At 37.3% G+C, this 18459-nt stretch overlaps 1 protein-coding gene across 3 annotated transcripts in view; it reads right to left on the reverse strand.

The window, feature by feature from the left end:
• Positions 1–18459, reverse strand: part of DGKH (diacylglycerol kinase eta) — a gene marked incomplete at both ends in the record, with an annotated part of 206455 nt that overhangs the window by 50970 nt on the left and 137026 nt on the right. For all 3 annotated transcript variants that reach the window (XM_080689758.1, XM_080689759.1, XM_080689760.1), the window contains 5 exons: positions 4664–4748; positions 12752–12891; positions 13018–13126; positions 15357–15516; positions 16982–17084. In XM_080689758.1, coding sequence (XP_080545884.1) covers positions 4664–4748; positions 12752–12891; positions 13018–13126; positions 15357–15516; positions 16982–17084 — 597 coding nt within the window. The remainder of the gene's footprint in view (positions 1–4663; positions 4749–12751; positions 12892–13017; positions 13127–15356; positions 15517–16981; positions 17085–18459) is intronic.

Genomic DNA, 18459 nt, shown 5'->3' on the forward strand with positions numbered 1-18459 from the left:
AAGGACAAGAAAATTTTTTTGTGTGTGTGGTACTAGGGTTCCTGGAAACCCTTCTACCTCTGGGCTATACTCCCAGACCTATTTTATACTTTTTATTTGAAAACAGGGTCTCTTAAGCCAGTGAGGCTGGCTTCAAACCTGCGGGATCCTCCTGTTTCTGCCTCCCAAGCGTGGGGATTACAAGCATGCGCCACCACGCTCGGCCAGGACAAGAAATTTAAATAGGAGAATATCTTAATGATTCATAAATAGATGAAAAGGTGCCCAACCTCATCAGCCATCTGACAAATGCAAACTAAAACCTAAATACAGTACCTCTGGTACAATACAGTACCGCAATACAGTGAATCTACTGGAATGGCTAAAATTAAAACAGCAATGAACGGAAAATGCCAAGAGTTGGCAGCAGGTGGAGCTCTGGAGCACTTGTGCACTGCTGAGGGGAGTAAAAATTGATGCATAAACTCCGGAAAAATATTTGCTATTGTCTGATAAAGCTGACTATATGCATAATACTCCAGGACCTGGACATCCAACTTCAATGCATGAGAAATACAGATGTGTGTTCAGCAAATGAGATGTATTAGAATATTCACAGAGTTCATCAACAGCAGAATGGATCAATTTCAGTATATCTGTGCAATGGGAAACTATAGGACGACGTGAAGGAATGAGTCACAGCTAGACCACAATAGAGTGATGATGGGCAAACGGGCTGAATGGAAGGGTTCAGAGACCAAAGCGAACATGCAAAAGGGTTGCTTTATAAAATATAAACCAGACAAAATTAACCTATGCTGTGAGAAGTTGGGATAGTGGTTACAGGTGGGAGGTGTGGCTGATGATTAAAAGAACCATGAGGGGAACTTGTGGGGGACGTGAATGATATCCTGTCATCTGAGTATTGATTACATGGCTTTATTTAGTTTGTAAAAATTTGCCAAGATATACAATTATAATATGCATACTTTTTTTTTTTTTTTTTGGTGATACTGGGGTTCCTGGAAGCCCTTCTACCTCCGGGCTACACTCCCAGACCTATTTTTATATTTTTATTTGGAAACAGGGTCTCCTAAGCCAGCACATGCGGCTGGCTTCAAACCTGCCCGATCCTCCTATCTCCACCTCCCAAGCACGAGGATTACAAGTGTGCGCCACCACGCCCGGCATATGCACACTTTTCTGCATGTACATTATAATAAAATAAAAAAATTTACACTTTTATTGGTACACTGGAATTATAGATCACAGTGAGGTTCAAAGTGATATAAGCATACATGCACTTAAAATGCATTTATGCAGTTTTACAAACATGTATGGTGATCATATGATCATGTAAAGACTTATCTTAAATAATAAAAAAAAAACCCAAAATGCCTAAAATGCCCTATGTCTCCTCTTCTTTTTCCTCCTCCTCCTCATCTGAGATTGAACCCAGGGACATCCTACCTCTGAACTACACCCCCAGACCTATTTTATTTTCCAAAGGAAACAGGGTCTCACCAAGTTGCTGAGAGGCTACCTGTGAACCTACAATCTTCCTGTCTCAGCCTCCATTATGGGATGATAGGCCTGGGCCACCATACTCGGCTCTAGATTTTTTTTTTTTTCCTATTTGACTAGAATCTTAACACCCTGTTGAAAGAGTGAGTGTTCCTGATTTGTAAAAAGCATTCACAATATTTTAACAGCCTCACATTCAGAGCCTTCTATCAAATGTTTGCTCAAATATATTTATTTCACACAGCTTCAAATATTCCAGTATAAGTGATGTGCTCTATTAAACCTGGCCTATGATCTCTTCTGCCTCATTCACAAATCTTTTTATTGCTTTTTATCAAGCAGCATCAGATTTAATTAAAATCTCCAATAATTTCTCTTCCCCAAAAAAAGCCTTCCTGACTAGCCACTTGCCAAAAGAATCTCATTTCTAATTTATAGTCAAGTCTACCACTGGCTAATCAGTATGTTGCTTCTTTAAATTTTAACTTACCTTCTTCAAAAGCAGAGCAGATATGAAAAAGCATTCACATCAAAGAAGGGGGGGGCAGGAACTTCAAAGTTACAGACATATTGTATTGACCCACAAATCTACTTTACTGATTTCCTGGTTTAAACACTAGAAACTGCATTTTTAAGGATCAGAAAAATAAAAATACATCTAAAAATACAAAATAAAGAAATGTTCTTCAGAGATTAATTTTATTCTCTTTCACAGAGGGTGGGAAACATTTTAAATATAACTAATGCTATAATTAATATGTTAATAAATGTCAGTTGATTATTTATTAATAATTCATTTGATTAATACTATTTGAAATTTACATTTAAAATAAAAATTCATGCCCATTAAAGATATTTAAGGAAAAAATATCACCTCCTTCAAAGTAAAATAACCTCTATATCCAAGGCTAAAGCTATAGATGTCACTCATTAACCTATTAAAGAATCACTTATCAGGGTCAGGAAGGTAAGTAATAGTACCAATTAATGAGCTGAATGATTTGCCTACCACCCACAGCCAAGGAAGTGCCTGCATGAAAGAGGGATGGTTTTGCTTACTTTTGTTAGTTTTCAAGGCTAAAAAAAAAAAAAAAAGTCACACCTAGTAAAATGCTTTCCTGATGTCAGCCAGAGGGTGTTAGGTCTTGGTCAGGACCAGACAGAATATGCATTTAAGTTGTAATTTTAAAGTATGCAATCCATTTCTTATGAAAATAAGCTCGCTCTTCCTTCCTTCCTTCCTTCCTTCCTTTCTTTCTTTCTTTCTTTCTTTCTTTCTTTCTTTCTGCAAGTCTGGGAGTGAAACCCAGGGGCATTCGATGACCTCCGAGCTCCACCCCCTGCCCTATTTTTTTATTATTTTTATTTGAAACCAGGTCTCACTGAGTTGCAGAGGGCCTCACTAAGTAGCTGAGGCTGTCTGCGAACCATGATCCTCAGGTCTCAGCCTCCCAAATGCTGGGATTACAAGCGTGCGCCACCAGCCCGGCTGTGTTTTCTTTTTTAAAGAAGCAAATTTTCATTTAAAGCAAGCCTATTTGCACTAAAAAAGAGATTTCCTTCATGTACTTAAAATTATTCCTTGTATTTAAAAGGTAGTTACATATAAATGGTGAAAATATACATGATAGAAGTCAATTTTTTACCTTTATTTTATATGCTAGGAAATAGACATTTCTGAAATAGGCAGGACAAAAATAAATCCCCTCTTTTCTATTTCTGGAAAAAAAATTACCAATGTTTATAAAAATACTATTGAGAAAAGACTTTTCTACAAAAACATGTATGATGATTACACAGCAGTTGAATAATGTCATAGAAAATGCTCTTGGAAATAAGGCAGTAAATATAGTAATCTTCAGTAGTGATTACCTCTGGGTGGTAGGACTATCATTGATTTTTATATGAAGAAAACTTTTATATATTTTTAAAAATCTATTTTTTAAAAATTTAGAAGCTGGATGTAGTGGTACACAACTTGTAATCCCAGTACTTGGAAGGCTGAGAAAGGAGAATCACAGGTTTGCTGCTAGCCTCAACTAATTAGTGAGACTCTGCAATTTAGTGAGACCCTGCTTTAAAATAAAGAACAAAACAGGGCTGGGAGTGTAGCTCACAGGTAGAATGCCCCTGGGTTCAATCCCTAGTTACACACACACACACACACACACACACACACACACACACACGAAGGAACTTTTTCCAACTTTTACATCAGCAAAAGATTTAAAAATACAATTAGCTTCTCTGAGGAAGGCCCCATGTTTCTAGTTAAAATTCCTTTCCTTAGTTTTGAAAAGATTATACTTTTCCTTAATGACAAAACAAAAGATTTCAATTGTAAAATAAACGGATGATTTTCCCTAGAGGGAAAAAGAAGTTGAAATAGGTCAGGTGGTCTTAATGAGTCAGAGAATAATCTTCTGAAAGTCAGGTTCTGGTTTTAATCTCCACTGTTTTGAGGTCTAATCAAAATACTGAATCTCTGAAAATGTCCAAAAATTTTAGCCCTTCATGGTCTATGGCAGAGATAGAAAGAAGTGAGCTGTCTTTCTTTATTTTCCCTAGATCAACAGGCTTAGCCTTGTCTTGCTGCCCCCTTCCAAAAGCCAGCAAAGCTCTCAGAGAAGCATACAATAATATTCCTGCCATGCGCTCTGGTATGTTGGGAGATGGGATAAAAGAGCTGGGCTAACACCTGCCAATCAACTGGTGCTTTGTGACCACTGCATAAGATGTGTAGAAGCTACCAGGAAGCTGAGTACAGCTTCCTGAAAAGAAAACAGGCAGGCAGAATATTCAGGGAGAACAACTGAGTCCCTGGAAAGGGACCTTTGATTCCTGGTGCTTTGCCCATATTTGTTGTACCATTTAACCCTCACAACGTAACATTGTAGTCTCACTTCATAGATGGACTAACAAGACCCACCCAAATGTGGGTGGTCTCAGAAGAAGTCTACTGGATCTTCAGGATTCTCTCTAGGGAGAAAAGAACTAGAAATAACCAGTGAGACCATACTCCCCACAACTAAAACAAAGCAAGCACAAAGTAAGGTTGCTACTATTATCATTATAAGTAAGTTTTCTCTGCTTGTTTTTTTTTCCCCCAAGATATCTATCCACATTTCAAAAGACAAATAGGAAAAGGGTTAAGTCTTACATAAAACTCTTCAGATGCTTCTGGAGGTCCTGGAAGTAGAGAAGCCTTTGGTGGCAATTTGAGTTCATACGTCATTATACTCCACCTGAAGGGAGAAAATCCTTTGGTCTAAATTTTCTTTAAAATTTAACAAACTGTTTCCATCTTATATACATTTATTTGTGAACTACAGTTTTGTATGCTAACCCAAAATGAGGAAAGAGATGAAATTTTGGTAACCGCACAAAATATTAGATTCATATTTTATGACTTCTGCATTTCACCATTTTTTAAAATCGGTGGCTTCCAAACACTTTAAGACCATGACCGCAAAAAGAAATGTTCATATATAACAAGACTTTTCATTTTTCATTAAGTGCAATACATTCCAACTTTTTATTGCCTTCTGGTACACTTATTATATAATCTCATTGCAATTTACTAGATAGATTACAAGTTATTAATCAAAACCCAAAGTTCTAAAACTATGCTCTATATTAAGTAAATACATACTACCTATGAAAAAACAGGCCATTTCCCATTCTTCTCAAAGCAATGTGTACATACATACATAACATACATAAAATAAAGACTAAGTAAATACCCCTTCTTAATTTAAGAAAAAATTAGTATAAGCATGAAAAATTAATTCTTAATACAAATAATTCAATAAAATATGTTTCAATTAATTATACTAGAAATTATAACTATAATAACTAATGTAATATAACTATATTAAGTAATATATAGCTAGATTAACTAATTAATAAGTATTAATTTCAAGGAAAACACTGACTCATTTTGTGTTAGAGAAAAGCCATCAGGTGAGGATAATTCCACTCTTCTATCTAAAATAATAATTTCCAAATTTGGAAAGAACAATTGGGCCTGGACATAATTATAGACTAATAAGATGTGAGGTGAAGATTTTTACATAAAGCATTATAAAAATAGTACTATAACACATGACTTTTAAGAAAATAAAAACATTACTGAAGCCAGTGACAGAAGCTAGAGGCAGATCCCAAGACCAACATTTCAGCAGAGCTTAGTACACCATTCAGACTAACGTGAATAAGTCTTCCATTAAAAACCCAATTTTGCAAGAACTCCCCAATAAACATATATTAGGTTAGTATATAGGAAATGAATAGTTACTTGTAGCTACTATTCAACTCCAAACATAAAACTATTATAAATAAATTTATATCTGAGCACTGAAAGCCATTCATTTTTCCATCCATCCATCCATCCATCCATCCATCCATCCATCCATCCATCCATCCACTCATTTATGCAATAGATATATAACAAACATCTTAAAGTGACAGACAGGGTCTAGAAACAGGACTGAACAAGGCTTCTCTAATACAGTGTATCTTCTAGCACAGAAACAGGAGTAATGCAAGTAAACAAAAGAAATTTGCAAATATAGGAACATAAGAATAAAGTTCCTTGTAGCTGAAAATACCTCTCTGGTCAAAAGACAGCTAAAGAAATGGGGAAGAAGCCAGGTGTGTGGTGCATGCCTACAATCCCAGTACTTAGAAGGTAGAAAGGAGCATCACAGGTTTAAAGCCAGCCTCAGCAACTCAGTGAGGCCCTCTCAACTTAGTGAGGCCCTGTTTCCAAATAAAAAATAAAATGGGCTGGGGGTATAGCTTAGAGGTAGAATGACCCTAAGTGGTTCAATCCTCAGAATGTGTGGATGGATGAATGAATGAATGAATGAATAGATAGATAGATAAAAGAGATAGGAAAGAAACCACTTGCTATCTACACCTTCCACACTGTATCTTCTACTTAAGATAGGAAATGGTTGGAGCTAAAGAAACAGGAGATAGGAGCAACAAGAAAGGAAAAAATCAAGCATTAGTACCAGCTAAGTAGTTAAGAGGCTAGAGGTAAAAACTTCTCTACCAACTACTTGCTTTAAGTGGGAGTGAGAACCCTGGGGACTGCTGACTGGATTCAGATTTAGAGCACCAGTTCTAGGACTTATTAGCTATGTATTTTTTTTTATTTTGTGTGTGTGTGTGTGTGTGTGTGTGTGTGTGTATGTGTGTGGTGGTACTGGGGATGGAACCCTTCTACCTTTGGGCTACACTCCCAGACCTATTTTATATTTTATTTGGAAACAGGGTCTCTTAAGCCAGAGATGCTGGCTTCGAACCTGCGCGATCCTCCTGTCTCCGCCTCCCAAACCCAGGGATTACAAACTTGTGCCACCATGCCCAGCTAGCGATGTGGTGTCGCATGCTTGTAATCCCAGTACTTGGGAGGATGAGATAAGAAGATCACAGGTTTGAGGCCAGTCTCAGCTACTTAGTGACACTCTCTGCAATCGAGTGAGACCCTGTTTTGAAAATTAAGAATAAAAATATAGAGCTGGGGATGTGGCTTGGAGGTAGAATGCTCCTGGGTCTTTGTAAAATAAGCATAATAATGCTTTTCTGATCCATCTTACAGTGTTGTTTGAGAAGCAAATATATTTTATCATATATTACAAATATATATGAAAAACATATAATCTGAAAAATGAACTCGTGACTTTTATCACCACTTTTTTATAAACAGTAAAATAGTAAAGAACAACAACACAGGAATGAATACTCTTTTTGCTTCTAATAATGGCTCTAGGTTTTTGAGTTCCCTATTATTATTATTTTCACTTTTTCTCAGGCCTTTTGGTCTGAAGGAGAAGTTTCACCAATGGGGATGCTTTTTCTCAGCTAACCACTTGGAGAAGTAAATTTCTATATTACAATGAAAAAGCAAACATCCAGGGTAGAGAAAATGCTCAGCTCATTCCTAGGAGGCAGCAGGAATGGTCTTTAAATCTTTAGTAAAGGGCCGGGCGTGGTGGCACACGCTTGTAATCCCTGAGCTTGGGAGGCAGAGACAGGAGGATCACACTGGTTAGAAGCCAGCCTCGCTGGCTTAAGAGATCCTGTTTCCAAATGAAAAGGTTAAAAAATAGGTCTGGGAGTGTAGCCCGTGGGAGTGTATCCTGGAGGTAGAAGGGCTTCCAGGAACCCCAGTACCACAAAAAAAAAAAAAAAATCTTTAGTAAAGGAAGTGTTTAAAATATTCCATGAGAGCTGGGTGTGGTGGCACACGCTTGTAATCCCAGCATTTAGGAAGCCGAGACAGGAGGATCTGGGTTCTCAGACAGCCTCAGCTACTTAGTGAGGCCCTTTGCAACTCAGTGAGACTCTGTTTCAAAATAAAGAATAAAAAATAGGACTTCCAGGAAGATGGCGACTGAGAAAAGCGGGGCTTAAGAGCCCCGCTAACAACAAATCTCCATTACTACAAAATCAGCGCCTTTCATAGCCAGAAAACACCATCACCAGAGAAACAAAAAAATCACCAGGCTCCAGAGAGAAAGCGGACTGAGAACAGAGCCACAGAGGAGATACACCGGCCTCACGCCCGAGGACACGGCAGACGCGGCAGCAGCGCCATACTGCTGGCGGCACCGGCGAATTCACGGGACAGCTACAGCAAGCAGAGGTGAGCCGCTGCGGAACAGCCAGGCGGGATTTCTCGGCACAGAGGGCATCTAAAGTTCCCAGTGGCCGAGCTCAGCACACGCTGCAGGGATTCAGAGTGGAAATCAAAACCAAGAAGAAAAACTTCAGCCACACAGCCGAGGGCGTAGCAGCGGCGCCATATTGCCACCGGCGGCAGCAGCAGCGAATTCAGAGAGGCCAGTACAGCTACATCTGCGTACTCAAGAACAGTGAGTCAAATTGCGGGCCACAGAGGAGAAATCCCAGTACTGTACTCCCAGGGACTTGACCCAGTGGGGGAGGGGCGGTGGCAGAGATATCACAACATAGGAGAATATGCAACCTGGCACCCCCCACAGTCTAAAGCAGCCTCTATCGACTCTCTGGGTCGGAGACTCTGTGATACAACCCAGTAAAGGAGTAGTGGGGTCTGAGATACTACGGACTCGAGATCCAGAACACCTTATGTGAAGTCATAGTGACCCAAGGGAAGAACCCAGAGAAGGCACAAACTTCCGAAATCATGGGAAAGAGGAATAATACTGGAGCAATGAATGCCCACAACCTCACAACATCAGAACCCGATAAAACAGAAAATCAGAGATTTCTAGAAGATCAAATCAGGAAAATAACTGCAGAAATAATAGAGGTGCTTCGAAAAGAACTCAGAGAGAGCCAAAAAGAGATAAAGGATGCAATTAATGAAGTAAAGGCCTCAATTCAAAGCACAAACAACCGATTAGAACACATGGAGAACAGAATCTCGCTCTTAGAAGATGAGCAATCCAAAAATGAACGCATAGTTTCTAATCTAGAAAAAAATATGCGACAGCAGGAATCTGATATTGAAGAAATATGGGCCCATTTTAAGAGAGCTAACCTAAGAATAATTGGAATAGAGGAGGGAAAAGAAAGTGAAACCAAAGGGATCAACAATCTCTTCAAGGAAGTAATAGCAGAAAATTTTCCAGACATAGAGCAAGAGGTCGATACACAGGTCCAGGAAATTTATAGAACTCCCTTTAGACAGGATCGGAGAAGAGGATCCCCACACCACATAATTGTCAAAATGACCAATGTGGAAGCCAAGCAGAGAATCTTAAAGGCAACAAAAGCAAAGGGCCAAGTGACATTCAGAGGCAAACCAATTAGAATCACTCCAGACTTCCCAAACCAAGTCATGTGAGCCAGAAGGCCTTGGAGTAACATATTCCCAATTCTGAAAGAAAACAACTTCCAGCCAAAAATTTCCTACCCAGCAAAACTTTCTATCAAATTAGATGGAGAAATAAGAAGCTTCCATCACAAACAGAAACTGAAGGAATTTATGTCTTCAAAACCAGCGCTAGGGAAAATACTCAAAGAGATTAACTACAAAGAAGAAATAGGTAACACACTCCAGAACTAGAGAAACAAGATTTTCCATCCAACAGACAACTAAGATTGGTTATCTGTGGAGATTCATTATTTATGTTAGTCTTTTACCTATCTCTAAAGGGTATTGTTTGCCTTTATTGTTGTTAATTTTTAGGATTTCTAGTTGGAATATTAATATACCTTCAGATATAGCATTTGGAACTATTTTATCCCATTCTATTAGTAACTGTTAACTCTGTTTACATTGTCTTTGGATATACAATATTTTTTTATTTTTTAGGGAGTTTGTATACTCTTCTGTTGCCTGTGTCATTGAAATCATAACCAAGAAATCACTGCCAATTTCAATGTTGTGAGGTTTTATGACCCAGATTTTCTCCTAAAAGTTTATAGTCTTAAGATTTATATTTAGGTCTTTTATCTATTTTGAGTTAATATTTGTATATGGGATTAGGTAAGGGTCCAATTTTATTCTTTTCCATGTAATTATTATTTTTCAACAATATTTAGTTAAAAGATTATTATTTCTACCACCAAATATTCGTGGAAACCTTGTCAAAAATAACTTGACAATATAGGGAAGAATTTAGCTCTAGGCTTTTATTTAATTCCAATGGTTTATATATCTGCCTTTAGAATAGTACTACACTGTTTCAATTATTGTAGCTTTATATGGTTTGAAATCAGAAAATATATATCTTTTAGCTTTGTTCTTTTTCAAGATCGTTTTGGGTACCTAGAGTCCATATTCCATATTAGGATAGATTTTGTTCTGAAAAATTAATATATAAATATATGATAGTTTCACCTAAAAAATAGAAAAAAATATTCTCTGGTAAGAAAGAAAGCAAAAAGAAATATTGAAATGTTATCTTTAAGTCATCAAAAGCTTGGTATCAGACAAATGAAACTGTTATGTGAGATTATCATTTTTAATTTTGGAAAAATTGCCATAATACTAGATGTCAACCACTAAGCCAAGCATGGGAGGGAGGGAAAGGGAGAGAATGGGGTGGGGATTGGGTGGGGGCTGACTGGGCAAAGTGTGCAAGTATGTCTACAAAAGTATGTATCCTACTATGATGTATGAATACAGTGCACCAATAAATAAATAAATAAATAAATAAATAAAAAAGAAAAAAAAAGAATAAAAAATAGAGCTAGGGGTGTAGTTCAGATGTAGAATGCCCCTGGGGTTCTATTACAGTACCACCAAAAAAAAAAAAAAATCCATGAAAGCTGGTTGTGGTGGTACATGCCTATAGTCCCAGTACTTAGGAGGCTAAAACAGAAGGATAACGGGTTCGAAGCCAATGTCAACAAACTCAGGAAGGCCCTCCACAACTTAGTGAGATCCTGTTTCCAAATAAAGAATAAAACAGACTGGGTAGTAGCTAGCTGAGAGGTAGAATACCCCTAGGTTCAATCCTCAATACTAAAAAAAAAAAAAAAAATTCCATAAAGCCAGGTGTGGTGATGTACACCTGTAATCCCAGTACTTGAGAGGTTGAGACAAGAGGATCACAGGTTCAAGACCAGCCTCAACAACTTAGAAACTTAGCTTTTAGCAACCTAGTGAGACCCTGTTTCAAAATATTAAAAGGGTTGGGGGTATACATCACAGGTATAATACCCCTGGGTTTCATTAATCAATAATAAAATAAAATATTCCATGTGGTTTGGTAGGCACAGAAACAAGCAGTTATTCAGGAAATAAGTTTCAGAATCTTTTTAAAATAGCAATGATCTGTTTATTCATTTCTGGTCTCCATCCCTCCCTACATACAGCTGAAAAATAAAAACTAAGTACATTTAAGATGTACAACGTGATGTTTTGGTATACATAAACATGGTGAAATAGTCACCACCACCAAGTCAATTAACTTACCCATCACCCTATATGGTTCCTTTTTTCTAACCTGGTTTCTTAAGGACCGAGATTGAATCCAGCTCTACCCTAGATTTTAAACTCTTATGCAGCCAAACTACAGGAGTGTCTCTCTCACGCAGTTAAGAATACAGACAAATATCCAACTGTCCAGCTCTTTTTTGAAATATTCTGTTGGCCAAAGAATTGCGCATTACAACATTACCTTATGAAGACAAGGTTGCCATTAATTAGTTTATAGCTCATGTTGGAGTAATCACATTTTAGATGGGTGGCTCCCTGATGAGATTTTGTTATTTTCGGGAAGAGTTTCACAGATGGCTAATCCTATCAAAGTTGTTTTGATTCATGCTAGCTCAAGACTCTAATGATATTTGGATATTTGTCTTCTACTCATGGGGGTGGGATAATTACTACTTACTGAATCCTGTTGTTCCCTAATCCCAACTCCTACACACCTCCTCCACCACATTCATGCTACACATTATGATTGCTGCTTTATACATGGGCCATTCGGAGAGAAAGCAGCTGAGAGATGTGATCACGGAATAAATAAAGCAGTAGCTTCTTCATCCCAAACTGTGTTCCTAATTCTTCTCTGTCCCTGGGACAATATTCATTATCTTTTTTAACATTCAGTTCTTTGTTCAGTCAACGTGTGTGTGTGTGTGTGTGTGTGTGTGTGTGTGTGTGTGTGTGTACTGGGGAATGAACCCAGGGGCATTCTACCTCCAAGCTATACTCCCAGTCCTTCTTATTTCTTATTTTGAAAGAGGGTCTTGCTAAGTTGCTAAGGGTCTAAGTTGCTAAGGGTAGCCTCCAACTTGTGACCCTTCTATCACAGACTCCCAGTACCGGGATTACAGGGGCGTACCGCCACATCCACCACATCCAGTATAACTCATTCTTTATGTGTAGAATTAAGAAGAGATTTTTTTTAAACAAAGCCACAATTTATATGTCTTTCTTATCTTTTCTGTAACCACAAGAAGAGAAGCCCTACTTTTTATATTCAAGGAAAGTCTATCTACAAAATTAGCAGTTTTAGCTTTCTTCCTAAACAGATTGAAAGTAATTAGTATTGACAGTCTTCTATCTTTTAAAACAGTAGACTCACTGGAATCTTAATTTAAAAAATTACAATTCATACATTCAGAAACATCTTTATTGAGAGTCTAATCTATAGAGGCTCCATTCTTTATCTCAGGGATCCAATGAAGGACCCCAGGAAGTTTCTGCCTTCATGAAGCTTATAGTTTAAAAATTAAACATCAAAAACGATCTCTATATGCCATTTTTAGTTAGTCTTCATGGAGAATTCTCTTTTACCTGTCCAACATTTTGGTACTGGCTCGTTCCAGCTTTTCTAGTATCTGAGGAAGCTGAGTGTCGTCATCATAGGAACCTCCCCAGCCAAGAACTCGAGCAAGGTCGTTGCCTGTACCCAAAGGCAAGACTCCAAGCTGACACTAGAGAGAGCAAGAGAGAGACTTCAGACACATGGAGAAACAGGACCTGTTACTTCTCTGCACTTCCCCTTCAAGAACATTAGCATCCGTTCATGTCAACTAGCAAGAAAAAGAATTAGCACTTGCCTGTTTATTCAAGTTGAGCTTATCGATTTCTGACAAAACCCAACCTACACTTCCATCTCCTCCACAAACGAGAATCCGGAAATTGTCAAACTTCTGAAATAATCTTAAACTGAAGGCAGAAAGTATTTTATTTTAGTATAAGTAAATAAAAATCACTTTCTCTAATTTGTCATTCTGGCATTCTGTATTCATTGGCATTTAAGTTCTGATAAAAGACAAGAACTCTTACCTACTAATTATACTATAAGAATTATTTTGAGTGAAGTTTTTAACTCAGGAAAACTTCAGAATCATGAGGAAAGGGAATTATTAGCAGAAATAGAGGGAAATGGAGTGAGGAATAAGAAAATAAATAAAATTGAAGCCATACCAAGAAAGGGCACTACAGGTAAAGCAATACCAAATAGCAAAAGTAGTGGTTTTTCTCTTTCCATGAAGATATGTTATTTCTTTAAGAATTAAAAACCAGCCGGGCGTGGTGGCACACGCTTGTAATCCCTGCACTTGGGAGTCTGAGACAGGAGGATCACACAGGTTCGAAGCCAGCCCCAGTTAATTATTGAGGCTCTCAGCAACTTAGTGAGACCCTGTTTCCAAATAAAGTATAAAATAGGTCTGGGAGAATATCCTGGGGGTAGAAAGCCTCTGGGTTCCACCCCCAGTACCACACACACACACAAAAAAAGCCAGCCCAGTGCAGTGGTATATGACTGTAATTCCATCTACTCAAGAGGTTGAAGCCAGAGGATTGAAGCTTTGAGGCCAAAATGGGCATAACTGGCTCAATTCCCAGTACTTTAAAAAAAAAAAAAAACCCTCCACGAGAGGAGGTGAATCTAGGATGGGATGCTAACAAGTAGGAGGCAGGTTCTAAACAAACCTGCCAAACTTGCCAAAATAAGGTCTTGAAATTTTTCAACTCGCCTGCTGTTTTCTTCTCCTAGTCTCAGGCCAATCCTTTTATTTCTCTTCCCTCACCTCATTTTTTGACCCATTTTACCTCCTGAATGTACCTTTATAAACCTCAAGTACTGAGGAAAGTTTGAAAAAAATATGTCATAGGAATAATCACAAGCAATTTCACACAGATCCTCAGAGGCTTAAAGGATATGTGGGAAAATAAATATCATGAATATAAGCCAGGGGCTGAGGGAGTAGCTCAGTGGTAGAGTACATGCTTAGCACGAGTGAAACCCTAGGTTCATTCTCTAGCACTAGAATTAAATTTAAAAAGTAAGCAAATAAGATAACAGAACTATGGAGAATTATAAAACATGTTAAAAGGTGGGATAAAACTACTTGAGAACAGCAGAGACAAAGAAGACGAGAAGAGCGACTACATGAGAAAACGCTTGGACCCAAGCAGGAAAGAAGGGGATGTGCAATTAGGTAAGGAAGATGTTGGGTATAAATGAAGACAACTGATGCCCAAGTGACCAGAAGGTCTGAGACCCAGCAAGAGAAAGTCAACGGAAGCAGGATGAAAGGCACTGCAGGAACAAAAGTGACAAGAGACACAAAGAGACTGAAGGAGAGAAGACTAAACAGAGGCAAGTACCAAATTATAAAGCACAAAACTCCTTTGCAGGCACTGGTATCTGAACTCTCCATTTCTGCTCCTGTATTCATGCTTCAGGGTCTCAGTGGAGCCCACCAGAAAAGCTGAGGTGACCCACGCAAATTACACAGAGATCAAGGGTGCCTCAGTAAGAAGACACCAAACACCTCTTTACAGAAACCATATGCATACATTAAAAATGTATAAAAAGTATCTTGAGGCATGTTCCCCTCAATCAAAATACTCTCTAGTATTTTCTTTTTTCATATTCTAAGTTATATGACACTCCAGGAATCTGAAAAGAAAAGAAAAACTGGACAACAAAAGCATTTGTTGTTTATGTGAACTAGGTCAAATCCTTGAAGAAGACCCCTGGGAATACCAGTACTTTGGTAAAATCATTGATCGTGCGCATTCTATGTAAGTTAATATTAGCCGTCCATGCAAATAGTTTTCTTATGTTAGATTGCATTTTATATTTATGCAAATTGATTCTTCTTGGAGCTAAACAAATTGTTGTCATTGATTGATGTAAGATATATTCTAAAAATATCACAATCCTAAGATTTTGATAAAAACTTTGAAATCTGTATAAGAAAGCTGTATAACGGACAAAAATTTTAACGTTAACACTTTAATAGCATTTAGAACAAGGGAGAAGGGAGAAAAATCAACACAGAAATGTTTAGGGGAATCTATACATTTCACAAGCAAAAGGCCAGGCACACTTCATGCCTCATGCTACGTTTCATTCAAATAAGATTCATTGGTAATGAATTACCCTAAGTGAGGACCTCCATTCATTAAATCAAACACTTGAGCCGGATTTAGCAACTGTTTAAAACGACGAAGGAACTTGACTCCCTGATTGTCTCCACTCTTAGAATTGACAAAAACCAACAGAGGACTAACGCAGAATGAAAATGTTGCTCTACAGAACCCTACAAAAGAAAACAAAAACAAGAACAAAAAACCACAGCATAAGATCAGTATATACAGCTGTCCATTTTAATTTATTAACATTCAGAGAAAAGAAGATAAATTCACAAATATAGAGAAACTTATTCATTACTAGACATTCAGTTATAATTTACTCCCCAAAACAGAGATCACTATTTATATATTAAGAATATTGCCGGGCGTGGTGGCGCACGCTTGTAATCCCCGCGCTTGGGAGGCGGAGACAGGAGGATCGCGCAGGTTTGAAGCCAGCCGCGCGCTGGCTTAGGAGACCCTGTTTCCAAAATGAAAATGTAAAAATAGGTCTGGGAGTGTAGCCCCGAGGTAGAAGGGCTTCCAGGAACCCCAGTACCACCAAAAAAAAAAAAAAAAAAAGAATATAGAACTTATCTTTTTAAAATATATTCTATAATGAAAATATTGTATTAAAGATGGAAAAGATATTAACCACATATAATTTGAGATATATCACCTGCCTTAACAATATTTAATTATTAATTATTTAATGAAGTCTAAGGATCTATTTTAAAATTTATAATAATCAAAAGCACCTTGACATGTCAGGGATTGAGGGGCTATCAATAGCACAGGTTTGAAGAAGAACACCTTTTTTTTTTTTAGTTTCTGAAGATGGAACCCAGGAGCATTCTACCTCTGAACTACACTCCCTGCCCTATTTTTTTTATTTTGAAACAGGGTCTCACTAAGTTGTGGAGGGCTTCACTAAGTAGCCAAGGCTGTCCACTGTGATCCTCCAATCTCTGCCTTCCTATTGTTGGGATTACAAGGGTGCACCACCACGCCTGGCTAAGAACACATCTTTTGAGCTTTATGTCCTTATATCTGAGAGCTTTCTGGGCATAAGGTACATAAATAGTTTGAAAGGTATAAAGCACAATATCAAAACCAGACATTAATAATAGCATATGGTAAAAAGCCTTTTGTAATAAGGCTTGCTAAAAAAAGCTATTAGTATGCTACCCCAAAATTTGTCTTATAAAAAGTTTCCTCAACATTTATAATTACATTGTAAATGCTGGGAAACATAAATAAATTTATAGGAATATAAATTCCTGCAATGAAATTACAGGAAAAAAATTTTAATAACAGCCATGCTAATGGGCAGCTTCAATTGTAATGATTAAAAAAACACAAGAATTAACCTTTTAATTATGTTTCAGTACAGAATAATCATCTTATTTTATCTGAACTGTAAAATCTAAAAGTCTTATGCATGATAATTTTATGAATGTTTTTACCATGTTATAATTTTCATTTAAAATATTGTTTTAAAAAATAAAATGTACTATTCAGCAATTTAAATGAAATTATTGTATAAAAACTAACCATCATAACCAACTAAGTTCAATTTATTCTTGGAAAGTAAATGTACATATCAGCCATAAATATACCAGAAATACACATACTTACACTACAGCTACATACCATCAGAATCAGTGCTGTTGAGTGCAATGGGAGGTATGATAGATACTTTGCATTGGCCAAGTGGACATACAGGATGGTAGGAATCTTTGCAGGCAGTGTGTACCTAATAATAGATAAACTGTCAATAATCATTTTTAAAAAATCACTGTTTTGCTATGCTATAAATCACATTTGCAGAACTGATAATTTATGATGAACATCATCTCAAAATGTTCAGTAATTAATAATTTACTTTGATGACACAATATTTCTACTTCCAAGAAACAGACTAAGCATTTTAGGGAAGGGAATTTGATTTTGGCCTGTGTAATCTATTCTATGACTGTCTCAAACAAGTAATATTTCATCAGTGAATGCCTGGTCAAGCCAAGGAGAGAGGAAGAGACAAGAAGGAGTGCAGAGGAGGAGAAAGAAAGAAAAGGGAGAGAGGGAAGGAGGGAGAGAAAGGAGAGAAGGTAACCAGTGTGTCACATCATGTTCATAAAATAGGCTGATGGCATCCACTTTACAAAAAATTCTTATAGAATTCAATGAAAATGAAGTCAGCAATGTGTCTGCTATGTCTGCAGTTATCCTATAGCTCTCTATTCACTTTTCCTTTATGACACTGTTGCATGATCGTTACAAGCACACCCAGGTCCATTTTCTGAGCTAAGCTGCTAGTCTATAAGGAAAAGGAGAGTGATGGATGCAGGTCTGCAATAAATATGCTAACTCTGCAAAAGCAAAAAGTTTCATGGTCCCTCAACACCACTGAGCAAAACGCAGGGCTAATGTATGAGCACAACCCAGACTACCTAGAATATTTTGTACATTTACCTAGAGATCCTTTTAAATGTTTTAACCGGTAAAAGCATTTGTTTAACACGGCTTTATTTCATTAGTCCTTTAAGGAAACTGGCATACTAAATAAACCTGTAGATATCAAAACTTTGAGGAAAAAAAACTGAAATTTAATAGTAATTTTTATTCTACAGAAGACCTGGTGTTAGACAGCTTCATATTATGATTTATAATAATTAGCAGCCCAAGTGCATTTTTATAAAAAGTAGTATGCATAGATACTTTTAAAAGAAAACTTTAAAATGCACGAGAATCATGGTACAAAGCAGAAAGATATTTATAATATTGCTAAGTGAGAGAGCAGAAGATAAAATTGCGTCTTCACTATTTTTAAAATTATGACTTAAATCATTAGAATTGTGGAACTACGGAATTTGGGGTTTGGTGAAGGTTTTAGTTTTGTTCCATTAGTTTTTTCACTAGATAACCATGCTTGAAGCACTACACAGCCTGCTGTTAGAAACTGCATTTTAAAGGCAAAACATGTCAGCAAGTTTTAAAATATTTATTTACATAACATAAACTAATATAATTTAAATTACATCAGTTTAGAACTTGGGCTTCTGTCTGTCAGAGCACACACATGGGGCTCGGCAAGGATACATTTCGTATGTCAAGCAACACCTGGTGGCACA

Source organism: Muscardinus avellanarius (genome assembly GCF_963383645.1).
Source record: "Muscardinus avellanarius genome assembly, chromosome: 2".
Taxonomy (NCBI): Eukaryota; Metazoa; Chordata; class Mammalia; order Rodentia; family Gliridae; genus Muscardinus; species Muscardinus avellanarius.